This window comes from Engystomops pustulosus, chromosome 4, assembly GCF_040894005.1.
Source record: "Engystomops pustulosus chromosome 4, aEngPut4.maternal, whole genome shotgun sequence".
NCBI classification, from domain to species: Eukaryota; Metazoa; Chordata; class Amphibia; order Anura; family Leptodactylidae; genus Engystomops; species Engystomops pustulosus.
In genome coordinates this window covers 80,611,109-80,633,165 of record NC_092414.1, presented here as the reverse complement: position 1 = coordinate 80,633,165, position 22,057 = coordinate 80,611,109, and the positions used below count along the sequence as shown (strand labels likewise).

Sequence of the window (22,057 nt, the reverse complement as noted above, 5' to 3'; positions counted from 1 at the left end):
ATTGTGAACATGGTTTTGCTATATTTCACTTGATTTAACTTTGAGCCGATTTTATTTTTTATTTTAATTATATTTGCGACAGGATAGATTTAAGATACACTGTGAGCCAGGGCTGCACAATTTGATCGATTAACATGATGGTTATATTGCTAATATCTGAGATTTATTGGAAAAGTCAAACCTTTCAAATATATACTAATAATAAAGGACAACCTTTTCAAGTGTACAAGACAATGGGGGAGATTTATGAAAGTGTCGGTGAATAGACCGGTGCAGAGTTCATGTACACAGGATTATTCTGTGTCAGATAAATCATGCTGGATGAGGTATATGGACTAGTTTAAGACTGGAGTCTACTTTACACAAGCTATAAGTTAGGCCCCTTTCACACAAACATATGATTTCCCCCGTCCTGTATTTCTGCGCTTTATGAAGATGTTTTTTTTCTTCACTTTATATACTTGACGTTTTTTATCCGTATGTGCACAAATGTCACTGTATCTGTACTGTATCCATAATAAATACAGACAGCTGGCAGACTATGGCAAGTCCCACTCATTCTGGTCTCCCTACATACTGCACGTACATTCACCGGCCACTTTATTAGGTACACCATGCTAGTAACGGGTTGGACCCCCTTTTGCCTTCAGAACTGCCTCAATTCTTCGTGGCATAAATTCAACAAGGTGCTGGAAGCATTCCTCAGAGATTTTGGTCCATATTGACATGATGGCATCACACAGTTGCCGCAGATTTGTTGGCTGCACATACATGATGCGAATCTCCCGTTCCACCACATCCCAAAGATGCTCTATTGGATTGAGATCTGGTGACTGTGGAGGACATTTGACATTTGTCATGTTCAAGAAACCAGTCTGAGATGATTCCAGCTTTATGACATGGCGCATTATCTTGCTGAAAGTAGCCATCAGATGTTGGGTACATTGTGGTCATAAAGGGATGGACATGGTCAGCAACAATACTCAGGTAGGCTGTGGCGTTGCAACGATGCTCAATTGGTACCAAGGGGCCCAAAGAGTGCCAAGAAAATATTCCCCACACCATGACACCATCACCACCAGCCTGAACCGTTGATACAAGGCAGGATGGATCCATGCTTTCATGTTGTTGACACCAAATTCTGACCCTACCATCCGAATGTCACAGCAGAAATCGAGACTCATCAGACCAGGCAACGTTTTTCCAATCTTCTACTGTCCAATTTCGACAGTGAGCTTGTGCAAATTGTAGCCTCAGTTTCCTGTTCTTAGCTGAAAGGAGTGGCACCTGGTGTGGTCTTCTGCTGCTGTAGCCCATCTGCTTCAAAGTTCGATGTACTGTGCGTTCAGAGATGCTCTTCTGCCTACCTTGGTTGTAACGGGTGGCGATTTGAGTCACTGTTGCCTTTCTATCAGCTCGAACCAGTCTGCCCATTCTCCTCTGACCTCTGGCATCAACAAGGCATTTCCGCCCACAGAACTGCCGCTCACTGGATGTTTTTTCTTTTTCGGACCATTCTCTGTAAACCCTAGAGATGGTTGTGCGTGAAAATCCCAGTAGATCAGCAGTTTCTGAAATACTCAGACCAGCCCTTCTGGCACCAACAACCATGCCACGTTCAAAGGCACTCAAATCACCTTTCTTCCCCATACTGATGCTCGGTTTGAACTGCAGGAGATTGTCTTGACCATGTCTACATGCCTAAATGCACTGAGTTGCCGCCATGTGATTGGCTGATTAGAAATTAAGTGTTAAAGAGCAGTTGGACAGGTGTACCTAATAAAGTGGCCGGTGAGTGTATATAAGATAGCATACACTGTGTAACCATATGCTGCACATACACAAAACTTATTGAAAAATGTTCCAATAGACTTCTATGGGGCATACAGAATGGAAATACATGAGAAAATAGTACATGCTCTGTATTTTTTTTTTACGTCTTGCTCACAGTACGGTATTGTGGACAATACAGCATATGGGCATGTACATGGATGTATTGCCCATTGAAATGAATGTGGCCATATGCTACCCATATGAAAACATTATGGTACAGGTAGCATACCTCTTTCGGGTAGTGAAAGAGGCCTTTGTCTAGTTTCCAACTTAATTTTTGCAGCACAGATTGAATATTCTGGAGCACAGACTAGGTTACACCCCTTTTCCCGAGGTCACACCGGTTTTTTTGCACAAGTCAGAAAACTGCCCGAAAATAGTCTAAAACCTTTAATAAATGTGGTGGTGTAGACAGATTGATATATCTCCCCCAATGTATCTTTAGTTTGGTAAATCATAATTATTTAGTAACAATTTGAAAGGCTTTTCCTTTAAGAGAGACTTGAGTATCTAATACTTCCAAGGCAATATTTCTTAAAATGTGTGGACTATTTTGAGTGTCTATTCGCTAAATCTGAATTGACTGTATTTTATTATAGCTATGGGTTCAGTAATTTTATTTTTGTTTCAATCCCACTTCATTTGTTTTATTTCATGTAAAAAGTTATACTCCAGAACAGTAAGGTTAAATCATACACCAGGTAGTAAGCCATGAAAAGCAAGGCCTGTGAGTGCTAGTGGTTAAAGAAATAAAATCTGATTGAGTGGCCGCTGCATGCTTTTTCCCTTTCTCATATCCCAGCAAGTGAGTTAAATAAACCACAGCTCTCCAACATAAAGCATAAACTAGCATACAATGCAGCTTAGTGCACTTACATATCTTGCAGCAGCCATCGTTATATGTCTGTATAGCTCCTCCATTCTAAAAGAAAATTTAAAAAGGCAAATCAAAAAATAATGTGCTCAACGTTTATGATCCAGTAAACTCATTTATATGTGCAGCTTTAAACCATCGTTTGAGATAATGTTTTAATATTGTGTCGCTTGGGGTGTCGTGAATATATTTCTACATACTTTGTTAAGAAATTCTGCTTAGTTTGTACAAAAAAATAGGCTGCAAAGTCCACTCCTTAGTAAAGATATGTAGAGATCCATATTCTAAACCTATGTAGTGTTTGTCTAAGGAGGATGACTAAAGACTACGTACATCTAATTTCTCTGTAGGGAATTTACTATGGCGGAAACTGGTAGAGGCTACAGCTGAAATCGCAACCAAGTTTGACCTGGTCTAAATTTACTAAAATGTTCAAACTTATTAATTCTGGCAGCAGCAGAGTTTTCTTTCTGAAGAGGCTGAAGCCGGTGGGGGATAATTAAGACTAGCATCTAAAAAAGTAAGGATAGACCCTTTCTGCTCTCTCTGCCTATAGTATACTATGATTTTTTTTTAACAAAGATCTTTTCAATTAGACAAGTATTTCCTTATAAAGCTGAAAGTAAAATTAAGAGATGAGGAGAGGAACAACCCTTTTAAAATGTAATGCTCATGGAACACTATAGCAAGGGACAGAAGAGAAAGGCTCAAAGGAAACCTACCATTATATTTGAGGCATAATGAACCAAACATACCTTAAGAATGATGTTGTTACACTGATGCAGAAACATATCTTGCTTAATCCCTGAGCTGATTTTGCTGAAAAAACAATTATAAAATTATGATAATGAATCTCTGTTGCTTCTGTGCCTAGGCTCTCAGCTTCACATTAGTTATGCACTGCACCAAAAAATGATGCAATCACTGTTCTCCCTGCCAGGCAGAATAATCAATTGCTGCACCATCCCCCAGATGCCGTGTATGATCCAGCTCAGTTTGATTAGTCCAGTTTGATTAGTCAGAAAGCTTGTGTGTAATGTGGATCCAGCTTTCCCAAGGTCCTGAATTTTATAATGGTTTCTTTGGCAAAACCACTCAGCGCAGGGATTAACCAAGGTATGATCCTGCATCAGTGTAGCTACAGCATTCTCAAGGTATGTTTGGTTCATAATGCCTGAAATCAAATGGTAGATTTTCTTTAAAACTCCCTACTCAAAGTTGTGTAGACAAACACAGAGAAGAGAAGAAATAAACCATAGGCTGACGGGAATACAGGATCAGCCTTATCAACAGAGGATTATAACTGTTACTAACTGGAACTTTGGAGCCTATTTCTTAATCAAGTACACTCCCCTGACACAATATTTAAAATTATCTCAATGTAAAGTAAATCTTTACAGTTATTTCATGAATGTTCTGAGAACTGTTGAAGGTAGATGGACACCATTGAAAAATCTAGGCAAAAGGCATGATTGAAATGCCCTCAGTTACCATGTAGAGACCAGTATTGCAAATGGCAATTGATACATATGATCTCATTACAAACTTAACAAAAAAGGTCAAATAATTCAAATTATGTATCCAATGTTAAAAGATAGTCCCAACTATCACTAAGAGTTTCTAAATAAAAATTAGTATACTAAAGTTTGCTGCCCATAATGTTGCAGATGATATAGACTGGTCAGTTTTCTGGTGGAGAAGGCACATAAATCTCCCGCCCCCCAACAGTTTTCTGTCAGAGACTATACCAAAAAATAATGTTTGATCGGACCTGGTCTACAGCTCTGAACTGGCACAGAGTTTGCACCCCTATTCACAAAGAGGCTGGAGCCTCTTAGTCAATATGGGTGCCAGAGAGCCAGTGGGAAGGAATTTTAAAAAGAAAACCAGCAAAGTTAATTTCCTAAAACAACAAAATATCAATCTAGTGGCATTGTAATATGTGTTGCAAAAAGTTGTCAACTTATATTTATTGATCTATTTATGACAGAAATCTGTCACCTTTTACCAAGAAGCATTAACAAGATCAAAGATATCTGAGTACTGATCATTGATGTGAATATAGGACATATGCTGATCCTTATCACTAACAACATATTAAAGAAGATATTAAGTTCTCAAAAATCAGTGGAATGACAATACAGTACAAATTTGTCCAAATCCTAAGAACAGTAGTTTAGATAACTTTAATTCACATTACCTGGCTCCCTGCCAGCAGCATGTGGTGAGTCCCCGGGGAGGGGCAGCTGCAGCCTATGTCAGTCTGCTCTCCTCCACACTCATCCAGATGCCTTCCCTCTCCCTACTTCCTGTCATGTTCATTGAGCAGGCAGGGAAGAAAGGGGGGTGGTGTGAAGAAGGGGAAAAATGCATTAGGAGATACAGGCATACAGGCTGCTGCAGATGCCCCTCCTGGGACTCCCCACACGTTGCTGGAAGGGAGCCAAATAATGTGAAGTAAACTTATATAAAGTACTGAAATGATTCAGAATGCTGACAGGTATTTTTTAAAATCAGCATAGCTTAGGCCAGTGGTGGCGAACCTATGGCATGGGGGAGAGCACTCCTTGTGGGCACCCAGGCCATCACCCCAGCACTGAGTTTCCAGTCTGGACTCAAAACCTCCTCCTGCAGACCCTGACCACACAGGATGTGCTGTGATCAGGGCTATTTTGAAGTTACACATCCTTAGCTGCCTGGAACTACAGGAGGAGCAAGGAGGTGCTGACAGGGCTACGTTATTATTGGAGCTCCTGCTCTGGGCCCTCTTACTGTTCAGGGGACCCTGGAAGGAAGCTACAATTATAATGTAAATTTCTCTTCTTTCTCTTAACTGTATTGGTGTTTTCAGGACGCTGATAAAATTAAAAGCCGTAACAAAACAGGTAGCAACATGTTACTGCTTAAATTGCAATATTGGCAGGGAATAAATATGGTAAATAATGGGGAAAAGGACCCACTTGATGGGCAGTTCTAATTAAATGCTAAATGTTTAATAGGTGAAGGCCCAGCCTATCTGTACAAACAAATTAAATACATGCACATAATCAAGGAAGTTTTGGATATTTAAAGTACATTTCCTAGCATAGTAGATTTAACCATGCACGTCTTGAATACTATCAACACAAACCTTTAGACATTCACTGCTATTAAAAGGAGGGCAGACAACACTAGAACCCAGAATCATGGCACCTACAGCAGTCTTTGAGCATTCATACTTAGTGCAGTTGGAAATCCATGCATCGCCCACCTATAAAACAAAAGACAGCAGTAAAATTTTCTTAAGTAAATTTTATATAAAGTATATATTGCATGTTATGAAAAAATGTGTAAACTGGAAATGGTTATTGGTTGAAAAAAGACTAGAGACAAAATAGCACCTCCTAGCACAAAATTTCTGTCATACCAAGTGAGTAAGTGCTAAAAACCGGCCCAACTCTGATGTAGGTCTTCTCCCAGGGGCGTTAACTCACACCGGGACTGTATATCAAACCAACAAACAAAGAGTGTATCGCAATGGATAATTAAATCCCCACTGCTCGAAAAAAAATAGACAATCTAATGGCACTGGTCAACTCAGGATTCTCAAAAACATACATCCTTTTGTTAAAATTAAAAGTGGTGTACAGCAAAGACGTTCTAAACCTCTGCAATGGGCTTTATAAGGTCTATATTGCTGGTGTAGTGTGACTGTCATGGATTTCCGCGTGTAGCACTCTTGTTACTTCTAAACGGTGAGCCAGAAGGCGCTGAGTAAACTATAGTCCTGTATTGATTGCAGGTGGAACATAAGGGTATACTAAGGAGAGGGATCAATAAACCCAATAGTTACCAGAGCTCTGGCACAATTCAGTTGCTGTTTGGCTCAATGTGAACAATGCAGTGCCTCTTTTTCCTCACGGGATTACGTATATTCTTCTTCTCGACGAAGTGGTCACCTGGGTCCACTCGGTACGAGCCAACGAGGTGAACAGGCTGCCATCAGTACGATCCTATCACTTAAAGCTTCCGACCACCTGGAACCAGGTGAGAGTCTCTCCTTTTCTCATCCATCCCTGCATATTATTGTAACGGTATCACACCAGGGTTGCGCCTTTGTTTGTGCTTGCTTCCCGGCTTGCTTCCCCCTATACCACCGCCATCCAGGTTTCTATATCTCATTGTTCACATTGAGCTACACTAGGATTAATGGAAAATTCTGAGTTGAGCAGCACCATCAGAACGTCTATTTTTTTTTATAAAGCAATCAGGGATTTAGACAATCAGTTGTTGGTTTCTAGTGTGTATACTGTTATGGTTGCTTAAAAGCTTAGAAAAACCCTTATTGGCAGGGATTGCTTTTCCAAAACAATAATCAATATTTCATGTCACACTGTTCCAGTATGTCATCTCCAGAACTTTGTTGATCTCTGTTTATGGAGCTCCAGCAATGCTGTTAGTAACCATGCATGTGCGTTCAGCAGCCAATCACTGGCCTCAGAGGTGAACTGTGGAAGTTGGCTTCCGCATTGGTACAGTGGTAGTTCTTCTGTAGCAATGATGTAACGGACCACCCCAGGGTACTGATATGGCCAGTGATTGCTATAGTACCATTTGGATGGTCACTGGTGTCTTTGCTCATGTACCAGAAAAAGAGGCCATTGAGGAGGACTTGAGTCAGACAGACCAGTGAGGGAGGTTTCTGTGGGGATCAGTTTTCAGACTTGATGCTCTCAGATCTACAATGTTGGCAGGGCGGTGGCTACATATGTCTGGCTACTTTCCTTGAAAACGAATGTTATTGACCAGTGTAAAAACATGCAGGGAATGGTTCCAATATTACAAAGATGTTTGATGTATAACAATGTCCTATATTGCTTTAGCACTGTGTCACATGTCTTTTTGGTGTTGGTTGTCCTATGTTCATAAACTTCAGAACAAATGAGTTGGCACTTTTTGATTCACCGGAAATCTTGAATCCCACATAAGTGCAGGAAAAAGCATCATCTTACGCTTTTCAGAAACACGTAAGATGCCGTTTTTTCCTGCACTTATGTGTTAATACCTGTAACTTGCTGTGTCACCATGTATGAATAAAGGATTCAAGATTTCCGGAGAATCAAAAATTTATGTTTGCTTGGGAAAAGAGAAGTACTCTCAGAGGATTGTGCACCAGGAGTTTTGAGCAGGTTCGTTTGGTGTGTGTTTACACACAACAATGACTGTCCTATGTTCATGTAAGGATAATGTACTTGAGTTAATGTTTGTGCTTCACTGGATGAAATATAGGGTTACTCACCTCATAAATAGCAAATGTTCCATTGTCGCTGTAAAAAGTGCATGACACATTTTTGCAGGTTCCACAGCACATTTGATGGTTTGATGATGGGACATAAACTTGATTCTGTAAAGTCAGAGAATGAAAAAAATAATTTTATATTATAGTTGTAATTGTACTTTAGGTGCTGCAAAATGTCTTAGCATTTTTTATATATTGATCCTATATACCACAACATTCTGTCAAATTAAAAACAATTCTGTACATTTTCAATGTTAAGAAAAAAGGGATCACCTGATCCAACCTAAATGTAGACTTCTATGGGCGAGAAGCAGAACACTTTACATCATAGAATTATAAGATGCAAGGAATCCATATCAAAAATTGAAGAAAAAAGGCGGATGCCCATAGATAGGTAAATAACACAATTTTTATTAATTTACATAGACATGTGTCTATGTAAATTAATAAAAATTGTGTTATTTACCTATCTATGGGCATCCGCCTTTTTTCTTCAATTTTTGATATACATTTCATTGGATGCTTTTGCTGATACCTTTGACCCATAATTATTGGGTAAAAGATGCAAGGAATCCCTTTCCCCACAGTGTGGTCAGCCCGTGACACAGGACTCCCCATGCACGTGCATGATTACAGACTGCCATAAGTGTGACTCAAAAACGTAATAATTACGTAATGGAAAGGGCCCCAGGAACACTTCTTATTTACCCACCACTTGAGGCGCCCAGCCTTCTCCCGCTCATGTCGCTCTTCTGCTCCTTCCAAATCTGGATGCACAGTGCAGCCGCAGTGATAGATCTTCTGCGCAGTCACGAGAAGTGGCAGAGAAGTGATGCAAGCAGGAGTAGTCTGAGTGAATCAAGTGGTGGGCATGTAAAGATGCTTTAGGTGTAGGCAATAGCCTCTGACAACAGAGCCCGGTGGTGCTCTGATGACACCCCCCAGAGCACTTCTGGCTCATTTGTATGTTTTTAAAACTTTGTTTATTAAATAAAGAGATCATACGGAAGGATTATAAGCACAGTCTGCATCATGGTGGCCAGACAAATACAGTAGTGATGCTGATTTATAAGTTACTTATCAAAAGGTAGATTTTAGACAACAGTTTGAATGCCAGCTAGATGCTCAACAAGCCTCAACCTAATTGGGTAGGCTGCCAATTAGGTAACTACTTACAGGAGCACAGTTCTTGGAACAGTTAACTGTCAATGTTTCCATAGCATGAAATCCAGTTACAGGATCTTTTTCATATAAGCATCTTACAGTGTAGCAGGTCTCCCCATTCAGATATTCAATAAGTGACTGACCAGGTTGTAATAGAGTAATTTCCTGATATATGCATACGTCTTCCTTTTCTAGAAAAGATAATATAATATTACATAATAGCCAGCAAAAAGTATATTGAAAAGAGGCAAAAACTTTTTATTCTGAATTTACAATCTAATGGGAACATTTCTGATCAGCTAAATTTCACTGAAAAGGCATGGTAAAATGTCCCTGGTGCCATTGATTGAGGCCTGTATGACATCAGCGGGGTGGCAGCCTTTTTGTTATCTTGTAACAGTGAATATGAAGCAAATTATCTACAATTCTCTACTTTCCTTTTTCCTTTCCAGTCCTATTATCTCTTCTAAGGAAACTAAAGCGTATTAAAGGGTTCCTAGCTATTGTTCTAAATGTATGTTGATAACCATGCCCCATTGTGTTAAATATTGACTTTGGTTTAAACATAAGAGTACTTTAAGTTATATATCATATACAGGCAGTCCCCGGGTTACATACAAGATAGGGACTGTAGGTTTGTTCTTAAGTTGAATTTGTATGTAAGTCGAAACTGTATATTTTATCATTGTAGTTCCCGACAATTTTTTTTTTTGCCCCAGTGACAATTGGAGTTTCAAATTTTTTTGCTGTAATAGGACCAAGAATTATCAATAAAGCTTCATTGCAGACAATTTTAAGCTGATTATTGCAATCTGGGACTATTTTAAAGCATCCAGAGAGCTTCACCAGAGGTCACAGTGGGCAGAGGGGTCCGTCTGTAACTATGGGTTGTCTGTAAGTCGGGTGTCCTTAAGTAGGGGACCGCCTGTAGTGACTAGATTTTTGGCAATCATAACTATTTTGTACTATAGGTTAACCTTGATAATGCACTTACAAAATGTTTAGATGGTATACACACAAAAATCTGTTTCCATGCCAGCATGCCTTTATACTGTACAGATGGGGGTAAGGGTCCAAACCCTGGCACATGAGTAGTGCACCTGGTGCAGCCAAGGGCTTTGCAACCCGCTTCACTACACGTGCTCTGGATACTGAGCAATAGCCCAGTGAAATTAAGAGCACTGCCCCTGGCTTCACCAGCCACACTGCGCATCTCAACAGACACTCAGTTTACACCCAGATTTCTTTTAAATTTCTCTTGAACTCTACCACTAGCTGGTAGGCATATTAAACTGCAAATACTTAAATACGCTCATCTTGATGGTGATCCTGGCAGTGTCTTTCTCTTAGCTTGACATGCCGGGATCATCTAAAAAAGTAACTTTAAAATTAGTAAATTAGCTGCCTGGAGCGCTGGGACGAGATGTCCGGCGCTCAGGGCTGCTAATTATGCACTCCCCTTTGTGATGTCCAACTCCCTCTCCAACATGCGAGAGGGAGGCATCTGTCACGCAGGAGGCATCAATTCACACATATTTAGCAGCCCAGTGCGCCTGACATCTTGTCTCCACTCCGGGCTGCTAATTATACATTCCTTTTCTAGGTGATCCCGATTTGTCAAGCTTAGAGAAGGACAACGCTGGGATCAACATCAAGAGGAGGATAGGTGTGTATTTGAGGTTTAATATGTCTACTAGTGGTAGATTCCCTTTAAAGCAGAAAAGGGTAGAGATTGACTGCACATGTTTGAGACACTAAACCCCAGTTGTATACAGGTATGCTGGCTAGTGGTAGTCCCAACTGGCTCACTGCTTCGCTTTAAATGAATGCCTGAGATGTTAGACCTTAACCAAAGAAAATCCTTTACCACATATGTAATGACTGCATCCACATGGGCTGTGTCGGTCAGTTTCAATCCTCTGTACCTCTCCCTGCATGTGGTAAAAATGTAAATCACCATTAACGGGTTATAGAAATATATAGTGTCATATTGTGTCTATATAGTATAGACATAAATTACATCGTGTCTAAGAGGACCTTTCACCAGCATCACAAACCTTATTGCATAATTTCTAGGCATTGTCACAATAATCTTAACCCAATTGGAATTTTCAATTTAGCCCCTACCATTCTGGAGCATTATATTTAGCTTTCTACTGTCAGATGGACGGAGCTAAGCCATCTTGTCCATAAGTACTTATCAGGGAGTAGTGAGTCTACCCATATGACAACAGTCATTTTTGGGGAATGGTGGGGACTAGAGAGAAAACTCCAACTGACTCAGAATAAGAGTGACACATATTAAATGATGCAAATAGATGGATTTAAGGGATGGATATGAAGGAAAGTTTTAATTTAACACATAAATTTGTGCTTTTACTTTCCTTCATATCTATCCCTTAAATCCATTACATACAATGTAAATTCACAAAGACTTGTAGCTAATATAACTATATATATTCTGCTGAGATTTAAACAGCTATTAGCTTTTAAAACAAAATGTATAAATTAACAAACATTTTTCGGAATATTCATGCAAATTCAGTCGGAAATATATATATTAAATTTCATGCCACTTTGTGGTTTAATGTTAAGTTATTATCCTAAACATTTTGATACAGCATGCATTATCAATATTTACTTACCAGCGCACATTCCAGGGTGGTGTCATTTCCACAGTTACATTCTATGACAAAGAGGAACATTGTAAGAAAGGGATCTCGGCTAAATGCAGTATGACGAGAGTCTGTATTTACTCTTCTTATCAAAGGGGTGATGACGGTGCACCCAAATTATTTTGAGATGTGTAGGATTACAGAAACATAAAAATACCACACAGTAATTCTATGGGTATGTCAGAATTTCTTTACTCTGTGATGTTTTATGATCTGTAAAGTGCTAAAGAATGAGATGGAGCTATTTAAGTAAAGAATTGTTATTATTATTATACGATCACACTATACTTTTTCAGCAGATTTCCAAAAACCATCCTGGGGGAGATTAACATACAAAGGCACTCTTGCACCTGCATATGAGTGCGGTCATGCCCCCTTGTTCCGCTGAGGACATCAAGAAGCTCTGGCTGCTTGATGTATTGGAGGGTGGTGCGCGCTCCGGGCAAAACTAAAGTTCACTGGTTTTTCAAAAGAACGCAGGCACAGGGCAGGGACCTGCCCGCCCCCTCCACTGGCCACTGTGCCCCTCTACACCCCATCTAAGCCCACATGGCATGGAGGTGGCATATTCACTATTTTAATTGCAAATTTTTACACTGTGCAAGAATTTGAGATTATTTCACTGCTTCCACGAAGCAGTCGAAGCAGTGATAAATCTCCCCCTATGGATCTTTTAAAATTGAAAGCTTTAAAACTAATGTAAACACAAAAATAACAAAATACAGATTTCCATACTAACCACAGTACCAGTCTGGACAACATTTTTCATCTGACATCTGTTTGGTCAACTTGAACTCAGGAGAACAGGTCAGCTGTGGTGCAGGACAAAGTATCTCATCACACACTATAAAAGAAAAAAATGGCAGTGTTATGAACGTTGTTTTTAAAGAAAAGTTAAAAAATAATATAACAAGAATCTTACCACAAATGTATCGAGGACAGCATTGGTTGGTGGTATTCAAATCTATCGTAAGAAATTCTCCATCTCCGCAAACCGGTAGAGGTTCTGTACAGGATTCACAAACTATATATGTAAAGTAAAATATTATGTAAATGTAAACATTATTACATGTTTGCACATTTGTACTCACAACCACAACTGTAATGTTTATCACACGACACAAAACATTGTGTAAAAACATAATGAACCTGTCCCAGGAAGGTTCAGTACCAAAGATGCCAACCCTATCATGTAGCAGGGTGCACCAACTGAAGCATCCACTAGGCAGGTATGTCTGCTAAATTAAAGTATATTGTAGATTTAGCAAACCATTTACAATTTCTTAATCAAATGAAATATACACTACTCAAAAACATAAAGGGAACACCCACATGAAACATCCTAGATCTAAATAAATTAAATATTCTCAGTGAATATTTTTTTCTATACAAAGTTGAATGTGCTGAAAACAAAATCACAAAATATTCATCAATGAAAATCAAATGTACTAAACAAAAGGCCTGGATTTGGTTGCCACCATGTGCCTGTATGACCTCCCCACAGGGGCTGCAGGCTGTGTACTAGGGAGAGGGGCATGCGGGCTGTATAATGGGGGGCTGGGGCTGCAGGCTGTATACTGGGGGGCAGGGGCTGCAGGCTGTATACTGGGGGGCAGGGGCTGCAGGCTGTATACTGGGGGCAGGGGCTGCAGGCTGCATACTGGGGGGTAAGGGCTGCAGGCTATATACTGGGGGGGAGGGGCTGCAAGCTATATACTGGGGAGCAGGGGCTGCAGATTATATATTCTGGAGGCAGGGTCTGCAGGCTGTATACTGCATACTGGTTGGGACCAATGCATTTCCTACCATTGGCTTATACTCCAGTCAATAGTTTTCCAGTTTTTTTGTGTTAAAATTAGGTACATCAGCTTATACTCGGGTCGGCATATACTTGAGTATACACAGTATATTGTGTTTTAAGTGTTCCCTTTATTTTTTGAGCAGTGTATATATAAGTCATAGCAACAATGTTAGAATTTACTCACCACAGATGTAAGAAAAGCAGCAATGTTGAACAGAGTCCTCTTGTCTAACTTGAACTAAAATCTGGTCTTTTCTGCATACGGGAGGTGTTACTACTGGACACGCAGATGGGTCACAGACTGTAAAAGATTTTTTTTTATGTTATTATTCCAGTGAATTCATTTCTTTCATTTTTTTATAGAATATAGAGTCATAGTGAGGGGGGACAGGAGGGAGATGGGCACCGGCTGCATTTAGGAAAGGGTTACAGTTACAGTGGAGGTTGATAATAGGGTTGATAATCAGAGACTGATTTGTATTTATTTATTACACTGTACTAAATTGTTAATTGTATTAAATTGTATACATTGTATTGAAAACTCACCACAGCGCAGCTGAGGGCAGCAAGTCACAGGGCTGTATTCAGCAACTAATCGCTCTCCAGTTGTACAAGTTATATTTTTTTCACATAATGTCATATTGCAGTCTGTAAATCCATAAAAATAATTATTACATTTCAGAAAAAATAAATAAAATATAAACAGGTGTCATAACTTCCTTAAGAGTTAAAACTGTATTATGTTAGGTGACCTGGTAAGAAACAATGCTCTCTCCATAGAAGACTTACAGTGGACATTTTAGATTTTTTTAAATTATTTATTCTACTTTAAATGTTATTCCAGAATGCAAATCACTCTTATTCAATGGTAGTCTGAAATCTGGTACCATCTTTATTCATTGCAATTTACTATATATATATATATATATATATATATATATATATATATATATATATATATTTGAAAATTGAGAAGTACTAACATTTTAATCAGTTATTGCTAAGCATGCAATAATCACAGGAATGTTTAGATACTGTAGAAAACGTCAATGTAAGATATAAATAAATTAGTTTAGTGGACTTACATACCACACACTTTTTTTGGACAGCAAGCCCCTTCTTCAATGACACGGATAACCATCTCACCCTCTCGGTTACAATTTGGATCTGTCTGTTCATGGCAGTCAGGTTCTATAGACACAACAGTTCCATTCTCCAGACACTTAGACAGACAGCATTTATTGGCTGATGAATGCCAGACCTCTCCTGGTGAATGGGGATGTCCTTCGTTGTCTGTACAGGCTACATTTAAGAAAATGCCATTGTAGTAAAAACATTTTTTTTCTGCATAGAAATACATGCAGCTAGTTTTGATTTAATGTCTGGAACATCCTCCTCTCTTATATCATATTTGTATGAGTTTTATGTCTTCTGCACATTATACAAAAACTTCACTTATAAGGAGACTTTCTGCTCAATTTAAATACCGTAGACATTAAACATGGCAGTAAATTAACAGATTTTCACCAAACACAAGTATTACATCAGCCAATGGTAGATGATAGGATACGCCTTTCATTAATCTCAAATGGCATATAAGTTCACAGTAGGAGCTTAAAAAACAGCATTTCTCAAACATATATTGATGCCATGCTAAAATAGCATTAATTTGTATGAGTTGCAGAAATGTGGCACGTTATTTCTTATTTTCCTAATTTCTGTACAAGAGAAATGTCAGATAAGGACATGCAGTAAGGAGACGTCAAAGTGAAGATGCTCCATCATGGATTTTATCAATCAAGGGACCAGTTCACATTTCTGTTAGGTCTTCAGTTATTTGCATAGTTAAGTTATTTTGAGCAAAAACCAGGAGTGGTGGAACACACAGAACAGGTTCAGGTCTCTCCTTTAACCTTTGCCTAAGTGTAGTTGCCTCCCTTGTTTTTAAAAAAAACATCGAACAGACATGTGAACTAGACCAAAGAAAATCATCGAGCCAACTCTGCTTTGGCTGTTGGTTCTGTCCAGACCATCCTACCTAAATTACATTACGTACCACATTTTTCCTCGGGGATGCAGAGCTCTGAATCTGTCCGGTGAAGAATAGTTCCTCTTTTGCACACACAATCTTCTCTTAAGTAGGAACAGGGGGACTCTTCATAATACCATTTGTTTACGCAGGTTTTAGCAGCACATGGTTGAACACAAGCCTGATATTCCTTTCCTTCTGGACATGGTAAAGCTTTAACAAATATTAAAAGATTAGTGAGAATCTGCATTACATAACTTAGTGAAGTCATATTCATATTGTAATCATAATAAATGACTCCCTAATTTCACAATATCTACTTATTCAAAATAACTTACTTATTTTCATTGCTTTTCACAGTCTGTTGTATTCTATATATGTGTGAACTTACAGACAATTAACAATTGGATAGGAAAGTAGCGTGTGAAAAATTTATTGACCCTCATTGATGTATAACAAATTTACATCATGATTGCTGGGCACAGGTGTAGCACTCTATTTTTAGATGTTGGGGTACATACAATGTTTGTTAACCATTTATAGATGTTTTGGGGGGTGTAAAAACATGCAATCACCATTTTTTTGGTTAAAATGTCAAGTTATTTACCTGTCATTGGGGCACATATATCTTTTTTTGTCTACAACTTTTCTTGTGTGTTTGTTTTTTGCTCTTTTATTGGACAATGTGTATTTTTGCCTCTGTTGCCTGTTATACATGCATCTATATTGTATCTCTTTTTGAGCCTGTGTTGTCTCATTTTTGCGACAATTGCAGGCTCCATGGGGAGGTGTAGAATTGCACCTATTAAGTAGCCAATTTGTGTTAAAATGGGGGGGGGGGGGGTGAAATAGACGCAATTAAAAAAAAACACATGTCTTTCAAAGATACATTAAGAACAGACACATACACCGGCTAACTTCTTAACACCTGGGTGTAGGTGCAAAGAATCATATAACTGTAGTTTTTGTCAGGAAACAATAAATAACTGCACACTAGAACTTACAGCAATAATCTTGAGTCCTCCATCTAATGCAGATATTGTGCTTACTACAAAGGGCCACATAAGCAGAAAGAGCATCACACTCATAATTTAAAAAGTAGGTACTGTTGATCCACATCTTCTCACAGAAATCTTGTGGTGAAACCTATAAATAAGATAAAATTATAAATCAGTTTTTAGTCATATAATGTATTTGATATGATTTTAAAGAATAAACTAATGTACAAACTTGTGTAGAAAAAATGCAAACTAAACAAAACTTTGTCCAAAACCTTGGTGTTGAGTTTGCACCGTCCACCCCAGTATTTTCAGGGATGTTTATAAATGTTATTAATATGATAAAGCAATTATCATTGCAGGTTGTTTTATGCTTGAGCAAACAATACATAAACATCTATTTAAAAGGGTCTACCATGAACACATTTTAAGTTGTGCTTTATGGAGACTGACCAGGGAGATCCTTATTATCCCATATGAATGGAGTGAAGTCGTGCAGGTATTCTGTAGTGTCATTCATCATTCACAGTCATGGATAAACAAGCTCTGTAGTCAACTATTTCTGCCACCATGCCACATTTACCACTACATTCTCTTGATCATCAAAAAATCCACCAATGCCCATAATGTATTGCCACAAACTGTGTGGAACCTAATGTAAAGGGGTGATGTGAGATGTCAACTTTCATTCTCTATGCTTTAAACCATGGGTGCAAAACTTGCTGAGTCTCAAGTAGTTGACTGCACTGGGTAGTATGTCTGACAAGTACTCACCTCTCCTGCTGCTCTGTGTCTTAACATTGGTTGTATGCGCTAGTGTTAAGACTCTGGAAAGAGTGGCATCCAGAGGAGGAGAGGACACAGTTGGAGTGAGTGCAAAACATCTGACAAGTACTGTACACACTGCTTCTGCAGTCACTCCTGCTCTACTGCAGGTGCTTGTTTGGCTGTGGGTCGTGACTCCAGTGCATACAACCCGCGTCAGGATGCAGAGTGGTGCAAGGAGTAGATAAATAGTTCCAGAGTTGCACAGGGAACAGAAGAGGAGACAGGAAAGGTGAGGAATTATTGTTTTTATTTTTTGTCTGCTCTGGGGTCTGCAACAATAGTCTGCTCTGGGGTTACCAGCAATTGTCTGTTCTGGGTGTCTTCAGTATTATTATTGGTATCACAAGTATATGCATGCTCTAGGTGTCTCCATTATTATTTGTCTGCTCTGGAGTCTCTGTTATTGTTTGCATTGATTGTCTGGTGTGGGGTCTGTCTTATTATTTTATTGCTGGTCTAGGGTCGGTATTACTTATCTAAATGAAGTATGTGGCATCTGGGGTGTTAGTGCTGTACTGTGGGATTTATCATTTCTGTGGTATCATTTTGTGCTGTGGTTGTTGGTGCATCTAGGGTGTTCACCCTAAAGTTGACTGGTATGATAATGCAGCCCTCTGACCAATTAAGGTTGTGCAGTATGAGCATCCTCTGCACACTGACACAGTTTAAAATCAGAGGAGAGAGCACAAGGTGCTTTACCTTGCAATGGAAAGTTATGCCCAAATCCCGATTGTGGCCCCTAAAAAGACAAATTCACCTCTGCCCCCACCAATCTACATATTATCCTATCGATAAGGGGTGTAAAAAATTGTATAATACAAACCACATGAAAGCACATACCTTCCTATGACAGGGGACAAACACTTTTCTATTTAGCAGTTCCAAACAGTAAGTACAATTATCTTCTGTGCAGTTTCGCACTGGACGTCTTGTGGTAACATCAACAGATTTCTCGATTTCCCAGCTTTTAATAAATGCCTCTATATCTTCTTTGTTTGTTATTATTGTCCTGTTCTGCATCTTTAGATCATCACTTGGATCACCATTGCATATTCCTAAAATTGGCATAACATATAAGCATGAAAAAACTTGCTTTTTTTAACAAAGAATCTACAGTGTCTGAACTTTATGTTTCTTACATTGCCCATAATATAAGGAATCTTAACAGTTATAAACCCTGCAGGCCACTCCTGAAGTAATATTGCCATGATTTATCACTTAGATAAAAATGGCAAACATTTGAAAGCCTTATGTGCTCTGCACTTTGTCACACATGATGTAGATTAAGAACACTCTTCTAATCCTAAAAATGTACTTGCATTAAAAAGACTGTGTTATAAGTGTGCAATATACAAATAATCTATGTATATTGAAAATAAATAAATCAATCAATCACCTACATCGTTTGACTGGATATAAGTTAAAGATTGGATTTTCTGTAAAAGTTGTTCAATCAAATTCATACTTCGTAAATATAAATAGCTATGAAAAATGCATTTTGATCACTATATTTTTTCTACCTACATATGTAGACTGTAGCACCTAATATTTATAGATTACAACTGACACTGCTTACCACAAAGGCCTTCAGTCTTGGTGGTCTGGTTGGAATGTAGACCATACTGTATATCTATAATGCCAGTAACATGAGTCCATTTAATGCTGATGCCGGCTGGTGTGTTAATGACATACATTGCTCCAGTGTCTTGGATACATAGGCCTTGCTTTGAAAAAGGTAAGGGTTGAAGTATTGAATTCACTTCTACCTGAAACAACAGAAGTGGCAATGTAAAAATATCAATTCTGAAAGGCTAAATGTTACAAACTGAGACAAGTAACTATTTGTCTTTTTATACCAAAAAAAATTAAGTATAATCATTTTGTAGTATTTGTGTGCCCTTTAGTATTGCATGAATTATATTGCATTGAATTACATTGTATGTAGCATAGCTCAGAGTGTTCAGAACTGTGGATACAGATGTCTCCTGTACAGAATAGTGAGGTACAAGATCTCCACTGTTCCCTATCAGTCTCTCCATCTGTGATTTCACAGAACTTTCTCTGTCTCTCTCTTCACTTCATGCTGCACCCCTCCCCCACTTTGTCATTGGCACTATCATCTCTGTGCAGATAAGCTATTAACCCTTAGTGCTCACACAGCACAGGCTATAGACTTAAGGTAACTGGTTTACTTATTATTTCTTTCACTGATTACATGTCCCCTGCTCCTCGATGTGATGGAAGCTACCAGGTTTGTCACCATATGCATCCTGTATGTGCACTGTGCAGTGTTCAGTGGATTTACTTGTGGGAAACTAAATGTATTTAATGCTAAATTACTTTGAGAGATAACACAAGGCATCATGGGATCTGCAGGAAAGCTAACTTGCCTCAGCTTGAGGGTTTAGATAGACAGACATTAGTCTCCGCCCACTTCACCTTTGTTAAGAAAGATTTTTGTCAAACTCTTTAAGAACAGAAAATTCCATAACTTTGGAAAGAAAGGAGTGAATAGCACAACACAGGCATCGTTCAGTTAGCTTTTAAAGGGGGAATCATATATAATAAATTGTTAAAATCATTATAATTTTACAGTTATGCTTTAAACTAAAATACCCTAAGAAAAATGTGTCAACCAGTTTAGCTTTACTCTGTCTTCTTCATAATCTTATAGTACATTACAGTAGGCATCTGTAATCTACTCATTTCTAAAGTATACAGGTATTTCTAGTCTGACTTCTACCAACAGTAAACAAAAGAAAAAGTTGTTAATATTTTTATCATTTAATTGCTTTCATTGTCGCTCATCTAATTATTTGAACAATTTTACTGAAATGTTGCTCACCCTTCTGTCCAAACGATTTATAAGAACTTGAAAATTGGCTGTTGTCACATTGAGCTTCTTAAAACATAACCCTGAAGTTCCACCAGCAGCAACCTGTACATAGAAAATGGCATATCATAATGAAAACCTTGGCTGACATCATTGTTTTCATTTCTAAATACCAGTTTAAAGGGGTTATCCGGGTTTAAAAAATTTTTTATGGCCGGGCTGGGGAGGGCTAGTTAAACATAATAAACATGTCGCCTCCGATGTCCCGCGCCGCGGTCTCTTTGATTCGTGCCCCTGTTTGTTTACAGGGGCACGGAAGCCACGCACAGGGAGCTTCCGGTCCGCGATGTGGATGGCTACTCCCATCTGTCCCTATCTCTCAGCGTTGTAAGCGCTGGGATATGGTGCGCATGGGAGCTTCCGGCCAGCCGGAAGCTCCCTGTGCGCCCTTGTACTGAAACCGGCGCACGGAGAAGACGGGCCGCGGCGCGGGACATCGGCAGCACCGGAGGAGGTAAGTACCTGTTTATTGTGTTTAAATAGCCCTCCCCAGCCCGGCCATAAGAAATTTTTTAAGCCCGGATAACCCCTTTAATTATTGCCTAGGGTTTAGAATTAGAACAGTACTTATTTAGAAATTTTGCTTTATTAAATCACAGTTTTGTTTGTTTTGCAGTAGACATTTTTGTACAACAATAGTATCAGTGATTAATAAGGAACTCAACTCATTACAGATGGTTGTAGCTTGCAACAATGCACCAGAATTAAGGCGCAACTACTACACGTAAGCGCAGAAGAGTGATACATCTTGCCCTTTATCGTTCCTTTCTAATCTTAGCGGCTATTAAAGTTTCAGATTACAAGCAGTCCCCGGGTTATATACAAGATAGGGTCTGTAGGTTTGTTCTTAAGTTGAATTTGTACATTTTAAGTCGGAACTGTACATTTTATCATTGTAATCCCAGCCAGAACTTTTTTGGTTTCTGTGACAATTGGATTTTAAAAATGTTGAGTTGTCATAAGAACCAGGAATAACAATAAAGCTTCATTGCAGACACATGTGATAACTGTTACAGCTGATTATTGTAGCCTAGGACTAAAGTACAATAAATTACCAATATCCAGTGGTCTGTTTGTAACTATGGCATAAACAGCTAAGATTATAGTACCCCTTTAAGATTTTAAAGGCAACATTAAGCCATTAGGTTTTATTTGTTTTTAGGACAGAACACTACAGTTTAAATTGATAAACTGGCAATTCATACTTTTTTATGTGGCCTGTATCCTTTGCATTAAATTAATTATATTGTATTTACACAATATATCAATAGGTTTAATTGTGTTTTAATGCATTAAAAAAAAAATTAAACCTGTACAAAATAAATTTCTTGGTTTTGGCCATTTGTGTGAAGGGAGTTGTGTAAGGAGCTGTCATTTTTATGCGTGATGAGCTGACTGTACAACTATATGACCTTTTGATCACTTTTTATAAAATATTTTGCTGCAAAATGGCGAAAAAGTACTGATTCAGACATTTGGGCGCAATTCTCCTTTATGGAGTTCAGCTCCAGGAATAACCATTATTATATTTTGACATTTTAAGGTGCGGGAATAGCTCATATCTTTCTGAATTATACTGTTTATTTATTTTTATATTAGTTCTAGGTAAAGAGGTGGTGATCTGAATTTTTATTTTTTTATTTAATTTTTTTTAACTTTCTAAAATATTTTTTTTTTTGCGACG

The 22,057-nt window shown here is 38.6% G+C and overlaps 1 protein-coding gene across 1 annotated transcript in view; it reads right to left on the bottom strand.

Moving 5' to 3' along the window:
- The window catches only part of OTOGL (otogelin like), a 118,839-nt gene that overhangs the window by 14,577 nt on the left and 82,205 nt on the right, over window positions 1–22,057 (bottom strand). Inside the window, exons 38-53 of the mRNA XM_072150164.1 lie at window positions 20,326–20,418; window positions 19,057–19,246; window positions 18,321–18,535; window positions 16,659–16,800; window positions 15,682–15,867; window positions 14,715–14,927; window positions 14,172–14,273; window positions 13,810–13,926; window positions 12,747–12,848; window positions 12,564–12,668; window positions 11,795–11,835; window positions 11,017–11,080; window positions 9,162–9,340; window positions 7,986–8,090; window positions 5,838–5,957; window positions 2,710–2,755 (exon numbers count right to left, since the gene is read on the bottom strand). Of these exons, the coding sequence (XP_072006265.1) occupies window positions 2,710–2,755; window positions 5,838–5,957; window positions 7,986–8,090; window positions 9,162–9,340; window positions 11,017–11,080; window positions 11,795–11,835; window positions 12,564–12,668; window positions 12,747–12,848; window positions 13,810–13,926; window positions 14,172–14,273; window positions 14,715–14,927; window positions 15,682–15,867; window positions 16,659–16,800; window positions 18,321–18,535; window positions 19,057–19,246; window positions 20,326–20,418 (2,020 nt within the window). The remainder of the gene's footprint in view (window positions 1–2,709; window positions 2,756–5,837; window positions 5,958–7,985; window positions 8,091–9,161; window positions 9,341–11,016; window positions 11,081–11,794; window positions 11,836–12,563; window positions 12,669–12,746; window positions 12,849–13,809; window positions 13,927–14,171; window positions 14,274–14,714; window positions 14,928–15,681; window positions 15,868–16,658; window positions 16,801–18,320; window positions 18,536–19,056; window positions 19,247–20,325; window positions 20,419–22,057) is intronic.